This window comes from Propithecus coquereli, unplaced genomic scaffold (assembly GCF_000956105.1).
Source record: "Propithecus coquereli isolate 6110/MARCELLA unplaced genomic scaffold, Pcoq_1.0 Scaffold51, whole genome shotgun sequence".
Classification (NCBI taxonomy): Eukaryota; Metazoa; Chordata; class Mammalia; order Primates; family Indriidae; genus Propithecus; species Propithecus coquereli.
This window is the reverse complement of record NW_012150952.1, coordinates 1,201,959-1,211,996: the sequence shown is the minus strand read 5'-3', so window position 1 is coordinate 1,211,996 and position 10,038 is coordinate 1,201,959. Positions and strand designations below refer to the sequence as shown.

The following is a 10,038-nucleotide window of genomic DNA, read 5'->3' as shown; positions in this document are numbered from 1 at the left end:
TTTTTCTCATATTAAGTCATACCTTAGATCATAATTTTATTTTTTTCAGGTGTTATAAAGTTAATTTGCTTATATTATGCACATTACCTAGTTAAGTTTATTTATAGAAATTTTATTTATATTGAAATGGGGCTTTTTATTATGGCTTCTAACTAGTTGTTTGTATATATGAAAGTTGCTGATATATGTATATTCATTTTGTATTCAACCAACCTATTAACTTGTCTGGTTGTTTGTAATTCTATTTGAATTGATTCCTTTGATATTCTATGTAGACACAGATGATGCATGCAGTATATACGCAAATAGAGATAATTTTACCTACTTCTTTCCAATACTTTTAATTTACTACTTAATTGGGTGCCAGACCAATGTTATATCAATTAATATAGTGAATTATATTGATACATTTTCTACTGTCGGACAATCTTTGCATTCTTGGAAAAAAGTACTATCTATATTGTATTATTTTTTTAATGTTCTTTCCTGTTGGCTTTTGTTTCTAATTTCTGTTTAGTATTTATATCTATATCTACACATGGATTTGTCTGTAGTTTTCTTTTTTTGCACAGCTGCTAAGTTTTTACTATCAATTTATGTTTGCTTCATAAAAATAAAGCAAATTTGTTTTCCTTTTATCCATGCCCTGAAACGATGTCCAAAAAGTTCCAACAACATTGAATTTAAGGATTTTAGCCTTCACCACAGCCCATGTGGTTGTTACTTTCCTTCTTCGCATTTCCAGATGTGGAGGCTGAGTTAAAGAGAAGTAACATGCTGTGGTTCCTGCAGCTGAGATAGGTGATTTATGTCCCCACATTCAGGAGGTCGAATGTCCAAACTGTCCAGGACAGATAGCACTGTTCATACAGCCAGGATGCAAACCCAGATCTGTCTGATACAGAACCTTACTCATAATCCCTGTGCTGTTCTCCTTCCTTCTCCTTGGTATCTTTGGATCTCTCATGTCTCCTCTTTTCCACACTTGTGTTACTTGGCTAGATAAATCCCTAACTTCATTTGTCCAAGAGGATCTTCTCTTATTGGAACTTACATTAATTTTGACTTTTATGAGTTTACTTTTTAAATTATATCTTCCTTTTGTCATTATTGGCTCCTTTGCTAACCTTACCTTTTTTCTTTGAGTCATTCGTATTATTTGCTAACATTTTGATTAACAAAATTTGCATTTGCTATGTCATGTCCTCCTTTTCATATTTTATCCAAACTCTTAGAAAATCTGAATTCATCACAGAGCTCTTTTAGCAGCTTCACTGGTCTTTGAAGGTATCTTATTAATTTCCTTGAAAAAGAGTTGTGATTGCGTAGTTGTGATTGTGTAGTTGTATATCTTTAGGTACTTTCTAGCATCAATGAGTCATCTTTTATTTTAAAATCAAACACTGTATAATCACAGCATTTGAAATCCATCTTCAGTCATGTAGGCTATGTACCTAATGACGACTAACCTTTTATGGGTTGGTTAAAGAATGATATCATTATGTTGGTAACTCTAAAGGAATCCTTTTACAATACCCTGGTTGTTTTTTCTTGTTAGTCAGAATTATGTTCAGTAGAAAAAATCGGCCAGGTGTGGTGGCACACACCTGTAGTCCCAGCTACCTGAGAGGCTGAGGCAGGAGGATTGCTTGAGCCCAGGAATTTGAGGTTGCAGTGAGCTATGGTGACACCACTACACTTCAGCTGGGGTCACAGAGTGAGACTGTCTCAAAAAAAAAAAAATTATGTTCAAGAGAGGTGTGCATGTTAATTCCTTCCTTTAAACCCTAAAAGGATTAAGTAATTAGTCGGCTGAACCAAGAATTGCTCAGGTATACTTCTTTTAGCTGAATAAAGCTTGCAAACATTGTCTTGTTAGTTGGTGTCTCTTGTTATTGCATGGTATTGGCTGTTAACAAGAAACACATCATTTATTCTCTTCATTGGCCTGTGTGACAGCTTGAGAGATTACTAAGAACTATAGTGTAAAGCACTTACTCTATGCCATAGTGTTAACTGTCATTCTTACAACAACTTTACAGAAGAGATATCTTAGTCTCAGAAAGATTAAGAAACTTCCCCAAAGTCACACAGCTAGGATGCAGTGTAGACAGAATTTGAAACTAGGTCTCTTTGATTACAAATATGTGCTCTTCAAGCACTATGTTAAATTATTTTACATAACTATGTGGTCTCGGAAAGTTAGCCTCTGTATTAATTGTAAGATGAAAATAATACTTCTCTCTGCTTTCCTAATAGTTATTCAAATATAATAATGAAAGTAAAAGCACTTGGTAAACTGTAGGATGTTATTACTTCACTTTAAAAAGTTATACTGTGTTCTTGGGACTAGTGGTATAATTTTCCATAATAGGTAACTTTTCTGAAACCGTAGAGCATGAGCTGATAAACAGTGTTTAGCTGAGTCCCGACTAGTCTTTCCATCTCAGTGTTTGCTGTCCATTTTAGTAGCAGCAGTGGTGCACATGGCCTCGAGTGAGGATGATATTATACTCATCTCTCTCATCTCTCAGCTTGGAGAGTCCTTAGTTCCATCTCCACGACTATACATCTTTCTAGGGAGTTGTTAAAATCTCAGTGCAGATTTGGGATACTTTTGAACAACTTTTTTTTAAGTGATGAAACAAAAGCATACCCTGAGGTAGAAGAGAATTCTCATGCTTTCATTAATCATTGGGATTTCATCTCACTAGATTTTTAGTCTTGCAGAGTTTTAAGTCACTAAGGCAATATCCATCTTAAGCCTTGAAAAACTGCGCAGAGAAACTCTAAGGCTTTAGCAAGTAGCTCTGGATTGAATAGTTGCACCTCCTTCAGTGCAGCAGCTGTTCCCTAAATTTCCATCCATTTCTCATTGCCAGTAGTTGCTCTGCATGATCATACCAACACGTGTAATTTGTGAAGCCGTGTTCAGCAGCATCAAATAAACAGATATTTTTTTCCCCTCTTGGCTCTCCAGTTTCTGGGCTAGTCATAAAAATTAAAAGAGTTTCTCATACGTTTTGTGGATTCTAAAGTTCAGGAATTTTCTTGACTTCTTAGTGGACTCATGATATCAGTATCTCAATCTGTAAATACCTAGGTGTGGGAAAAGGTTTAAAATACTTTTTTTCACCAGTGTTGACTTTGTTCAATGTTTAGCCACTGACTGTTTTGATAAGCAGAAACCAAATCAAACCAAAAGTGCTTAAACTTTACAGTACAGTGTAAAATAGTGTTTTGCTCGACTTGCTGTCAAAAAAATCAATTTCAATCAAAGATTGATTTAAAAATCTTTGGAGTCTGGTGAGCCCATTATTGCAGCACAACATAGCAGAGGGATTTTAGCCTGGTGGTTAAGGAAAAGAACTCAGGCCAGACTACCTGGCTTTAAACTCAAACTCAAATGAATACATTTTGGCCTTTAGAAAAATCAGTTTACCTCCTTCTTCTCCAGTTTCCTGCTCTGTAAAACAAGGTCGATGATAATACCTATCTCATAAAGGTGTGAGGATTCAATGAGTTTATTCTCACTATTTAGAGTAGTGCTATATGCTTAACAATGATTAAAATTAAGCACATTCGATTTTTCTTACTCCTCGTGTATCCACTGTGAAGGCTTCATTGGATAAACTACAGACAGTACCAAGGTAGAATTCTCAAATTGTCAAAAGTGTAATTTTCATAAAAATAGGTAGGGAGCATGGTTAAAAATTTTATTTAGCTCATTCATGAAGGAACCAGCAAAAAGACAAAGCAGATTCCTAAGAAGAAATGAGACTCTGGATGGATTTTGATAAAAGGAAAAGCTGAAATGAGATGGCTCAGTTAGATACCTTATAGGGCAATTAAAAATAAACATTTGGAATGTATTTTCTATAAGACAGAAAATAAAATCACTGCACCTTTTCAGTTTTGCTAAAATCATCATCTAACCCTACAAGACTTATAAAACGCCTGGGCCATAGTCAATAGTAAGTAGCAAGTCAAACAGTGCCTTCTCCTAGTTGGATGACACTTAGGCCAGCCTGTTAGACTGTGCTCTAAGCAGGACCATAAGGACACTTTCATCTGTTTACATTATTTCCAGGATCGGGATAATTTTCCTTAGTAAGAGTGAAATAGAAAAATATTTCGGGAATGTCATTTCCACAACTCTATAAAACCACCTGCAGAAACATTTGGACTGCTCTTGCTAAAGGCTTAGCACAGGACCAACTCTCTTTTTAGCAAGGGATAAAGGTCAATATTAACAGAACGTGAACATAGAATTTATGCAGCACTGTTCGTATTGACAAAAGTTCACTTGCTATTTGAAATGCCAAATGTCTTTTACACTGATGCCGATATACATGTGCTTTATTTTAAAGCCACTGAATTATGAAGAAAACCATCAAGTGAACCTGGAAATTGGAGTAAGCAATGAAGTTCCATTGACTAGAGATGCACCTAGAGTGACAGCCATGAACAGAGCCTTGGTTACAGTCCACGTGAAGGACGTGGACGAGGGGCCTGAATGCAGCCCTCCGGCCCAATATTTGCGGATTAAAGAGAACTTAGCAGTGGGGTCAAATATCAAAGGCTATCAGGCATATGACCCTGAAACCAGAAATAGCAATGGTTTAAGGTACAAAGAAATCTATAACCACATACTAATAATGTATTCGTAATAATTGAGATAGTGACTTATTTTAAAACATTGTACAATGCTAAAGACTGTTTTATTTTTCATTAACAGGTATAAAATATTGCATGATCCTAAAGGGTGGATCGCCATTGATGAAATTTCAGGGTCAATCACAACTTCCAAAATCCTGGACAGGGAGGCCGTACCTCCCAAACATGGTCTATATAATATTACAGTCCTGGCAATAGACCGAGGTAAAAAAAAAAGTTTTAATCTGGTATTTTATAAAAGACTTGGTGAATAAAATGCAATATTCTTATGCAGCATTATTCTTGTGATAAGTATATGGAATTCTTTGAAATGACTTAAAGAACTCTGTTTTTGTCTCTCTTAATTATCTAACAAGGTGAAGCTGCTTGGTGACAATAAGCCATGTGTTATTTATCTTTATATTCCCAGCATGGCAGGACCTTAAATGCTTATATGTTTCTGTATTAGGGGACAAATCTAGAACTAGATAAAATGGTCTCGTCAGACTCCTCTGCATCTCTTTGTGTCAGTTTAAATTACGCCTTTAAATAGTTCAGCTCATTATTAGGTCAAAATGATCTTTTCCTTGAATTCTGCTCCTCAAAGTAACCTAGAATTTCTCAACAACCCCAGCTTCATATTAAAATAAAACTATCAATCTATAGACACTGCCTTGGACTATGTGAATCAGAATCTCTAGTTGTGGAGCCTGGGCATGATATATTTAAAAAAATCTTCCTAAGTGGTTTGAATGTGTACTAAGATTAGAATAACTTTTAGGTAGTGGCTTTACTGCTCATTAACATCTGCACCAGGAACCCAAGGAAATAGAGTTTGAAATTCAGGCATTTATTTTTATTATTTGGTAGTAATTCTGGTGAAACGTAGATTGGCAATTGTATCTGCTATTGCCGACAGCGGTAATCATTTTAGATTACCTGATTTCATTTATCCATCTATATTCTTATTTTTTTACTATTTCCTCTAATAATCATAGTTTATTAAAAAACACATATCACATATAGAATATAACTGACTTTCTTTTTTTTTTTTTTTTGAGACAGAGTCTCACTGTGTTGCCTGGGCTAGAGTGCCGTGGCGTCAGCCTAGTCACAGCAACCTCAAACTCCTGGGCTCGAGCAATCCTACTGCCTCAGCCTCCTGAGTAGCTGGGACTACAGACATGCGCCACCATGCCCGGCTAATTTTTTTTTTCTATATATTTTTAGTTGTCCAGATAATTTCTTTCTATTTTTAGTAGAGACAGGGTCTCGCTCTTGTTCAGGCTGGTTTCGAACTCCTGAGCTCAAACAATCCGCCCGCCTCGGCCTCCCAGAGAGCTAGGATTACAGGCGTGAGCCACCGCGCCCAGCCTAAATGACTTTCTTTAAGAAACTGCGAAACGATTCAAAAATAACACTTACGCTTATTCATTTCTTCTTAGATGGCAGATCATGTACGGGAACACTTGCTGTGAACATTGAAGATGTGAATGATAACGCACCAGAAATACTTCAAGATTATCTAACGATTTGCAAACCAAAGATGGGGTATACCGACATTTCAGCTATTGACCCCGATGAACCTGTCCACGGACCTCCATTTTATTTCAGTTTGTCAAACCCCTCTCCAGAAATCAATAGAATATGGACCCTCACCAAAGTTAATGGTATTTAATCAAACATAATGATTTATATACTCTGAAATAACCGAGAATAACTAGAGAATGGATTTACTTGTTTACTTACACAAAGCATAAAGTAAAATTGATTCTCCTTAATATATTTTGGAAGGTTAAATTAACCTTCTTACAAATATTGTGTGGGGGCAGTGTTATAGATTGTGTATAAAATGAAGGAAACCATAATTTTTATGAAGGCAAAATTTACATTTACAACAAAGACAAAAGAGTTTTGTTAACATATTGGGCAGTTTTATACTTTTTTTGTTGTGTTTGTAAAGTAATACCAGTGAGGTGAGGAGAGACCAGAAGATGTCAGTGTAAATTGTATTGTAAGCTGACTTTGGAAGTGAAGAATCTGGGTGCATGGGACAAACACTCTATGAAGTTTCTGGAAGTGAACTTGGTGGGATATGGGAAGGGATCGGGCATTGGAGCTTTCAGGGACTGCCTCCTATAATAGCAGTTTCTGGGGGATGTGGTATTCTGTATTTCATTCACACTCCACTCTGCTGTTCTGTTACCATGTCATGCTCTTCATGCAACTCGACTTTTGTGTGTACTGCCCCTTCCACTTAGAATATCTTTTTTCCCCATTTCTCAGCTTGATATTAATTCATAATATTTATGAGCACCTACTATCTACTGGGCACTGTTCCAGATCCTGAGGATTTACATAGAGATGAACAAGATAGACACAACCCCAGCTAAGATGCCCAACTTCTGAAGTTTTTCTTGACGTGGAAGGAGTGGCACCTTGACCTTTTGCTACCTGTGTTATAGCACCTTTCATGTTGTATCATCATCTCATTACCTCTCTCCTCCAATACATGAGTTTCTCAGAACATTTGTAACCTGTCTTTATATTTCCAGCACCTAGCCTAGTGCTTATTAGATACTAACTGCTTAATAAATGTTTGTTTAATCAATAATTGATTAATAATATACATAAAAGAAGAAAAAACATACTAGGGGAATAAGTATGTCATTGTCATTAGAATTTCGAAGGTTTTAGTAAGAATGCCAAGAGTTTGGGTGAGAGGGAGGGTGGCATCTGGAGGTGAAAGGCCTATGTGCCAGGCTGGGGAGACCGACCTTTGCACAGTAGGTGACAGTAGCTATGCACAGGGAATGTGCAAGTAAGGCAACGCCATTCCCAGATCTATGTCTGTTATAGGTGGCATTGGTAACAGTCAAGAGGACAATTTAAAAAGGGCAGAATTGAGTGAAGGAAGATCGGAGGCTGATGAACTACTGTGAATAACTAAGACCTGACTGTGGGTCCACTTGTGGTCTTGACGGAGGAGAGGGACCTGAAGGATCTTACCTTAGACATAACGTGGTCTTGAAGAGTCCCAAATAAACCCAAGTCATAATTCATATTCCCCTCAGGAGCTTTCAGGTATGAGGTGTAGCCAAAATCTTTGAAGTTCTTACAGCTACACCAGTGCAGTTAATCGAGGCTCAGAAATTCCAGATGACTTCTGGGATGTACATTGTGCTACTTTGTCATTTTAGTTAGTCTGTTATAAAAACTCATGGATGTTGTAATTGTCATTGAGGGTCTATGGAGCTTTTGGTCAGTTGATAAGAAGGTCATTAAAATAAGATATCAAGACTATTGGGGGAAATTGACTATCACAGTTATGATATAGATGTACCTGTTTTTATGTAAGCCCTATAACTAGCCTGAGTGACATTAATTAGCTTTCTGGTATTGAGATTGCTTCCAGATGCAAGGCATTAATCATAAAAAAATCTATTGTGCTTTGAAAAATTACCTTATCCATAAGAAAATGGACAGATACTAGAAGGTCAATGATAAGAGAATGTGAACTTCCAGCACTCTTTTTGCATACCTGAAGGTGTTAATTCTTTATGATTTTATAAACTGATACTAAAGAAAAATGCTTTAACTGTATATTAAGAGCCAACCTAGCATTATTAGTTTGTATAGAATAAAAAATATTAAATATTGCGGAATACTACTGGGTCATTCCAATGCCAAATTATTTCTTTAGGGCTCTCTTCTAAAGAGTTACAAGGGACAACACATATAAGGTAATTATTAGTGCTTGAAAAGGTCGAACATAGTCCTCCATTTCTCTTTATTTTCATGTGACAGGCAGTTCCTTGAGAGTGGCGCAATTGTGGTGAAATAGATGCTGAGGGAGGAATAAATGATCACTAAAAAATAAAATTTTAAAATTTTCTTTCAGATACAGCTGCCCGTCTTTCATATCAGAAAAATGCTCAATTTCAAGAATATACTATTCCTGTTACTGTAAAAGACAGAGCAGGTCAATCTGCCACAAAAGTCCTGAGAGTTAATCTGTGTGACTGTACTCATCCAAGTCAGTGTCGCTCGACTTCACGGAGTGCAGGAGTCGTACTTGGAAAATGGGCCATCCTTGCGATACTCCTGGGAATAGCACTACTATTTTGTAAGCACTTTCACTTACTTGAAGTCAAAATGTATAATAAAATATCTGGGTGGAGGAAAGGGTCTTTGCAAAGGAAACCGGTCCAAGCATCCACAGGTGTGAGTCTCTTTACAAGTTCCTTTTGTGTTATGAATATTATATGAATTCTGTTTGAATATTTTCTGTGGAAGGGAACATGATCCTTCTTGTGGTACAAGATTTTATACTTGGGCAGAATTGTTGAAAATTCCTTAGATTGCATTGAATCTGTCAAATGAATAGGTTTTATTTCTTGGTCCCTGTGCCATCCCTTTTAAAGAGAATAATCTAAAACTTCTGCTATATGAAAGTCCACTAAAAGCCACATCCATTTCGTGTCTTCTCACCGTCCGGTCACAGGCCTATGGGAGATGTTCACTTCATAGCAATGTCTCTTCTTGGATATATCTTGCCAGTTTTAAATTTTGTGACCCTCCTTCTTGCCAGTTGTGTCATTCCCAGTGATGCCATATTTTTTCCTCTTGAGTGCTCCAGCCCAGATTAGCTTTGTTTGTGATAGGAGTAGAGCTTAAGAGCAAGACTCAGGAAATGGACTGCCTGGGTTTATACCTCAGCTTCATCGCTGGCAAGCCAGGGGACTTGGGGCAAGTTACTTAACTGTGCTTTAGTTTCCTCACCTGTAAAAGGGGATAACTGGGCCAGGCACAGTGGCTCATGCCTGTCATCCTAGCACTCTGGGAGGCCAAAGCAAGACGACCGCTCAAGGTCAGGAGTTCGAGACCAGCCTGAGCAAGAAAGAGTGAGACCCTGTCTCTACTAAAAATAGAAAGAAATTAGCTGGACGACTAAAAATATATGGAAAAAAATTAGCCAGGCATGGTGGCACATGCCTGTAGTCCCAGCTACTCAGGGGGCTAAGGCAGGAGGATCGCTTAAGCCCAGCTGTTTGAGGTTGCTGTGAGCTAGGCTGATGCCATGGCACTGTAGCCCAGGCAACGGAGTGAGACTCTGTCTCCAAAAAAAAAGGGGGGCGGGGAGGGAATAATTGTATTAATAGTGGCCTACTGCATGGGATAGTGCTGAGGATTGAGTTAATGCATGTGAAGTGCTTAGAACAGTGCATGATAAATTTCTAATGTGTTCATTATTTTTTCATCAACTCAACAAAATAAATATATATTGAACACCTACTGTAGGCCAGAAACTGTTCCAGGTGCTTGGAATTCAAGAGTGAACAAAATAAACAAAATTTTTAAAAAAACAAAAATAAGCAATCT

General features: G+C 37.2%; 1 protein-coding gene across 1 annotated transcript in view; it reads left to right on the top strand.

Moving 5' to 3' along the window:
• LOC105820138 (desmocollin-3-like) overlaps nt 1-10,038 on the top strand; it is a 61,855-nt gene that overhangs the window by 41,234 nt on the left and 10,583 nt on the right. The window contains exons 7-10 of the mRNA XM_012656565.1: nt 4,371-4,627; nt 4,739-4,881; nt 6,102-6,326; nt 8,558-8,805. Of these exons, the coding sequence (XP_012512019.1) occupies nt 4,371-4,627; nt 4,739-4,881; nt 6,102-6,326; nt 8,558-8,805 (873 nt within the window). The remainder of the gene's footprint in view (nt 1-4,370; nt 4,628-4,738; nt 4,882-6,101; nt 6,327-8,557; nt 8,806-10,038) is intronic.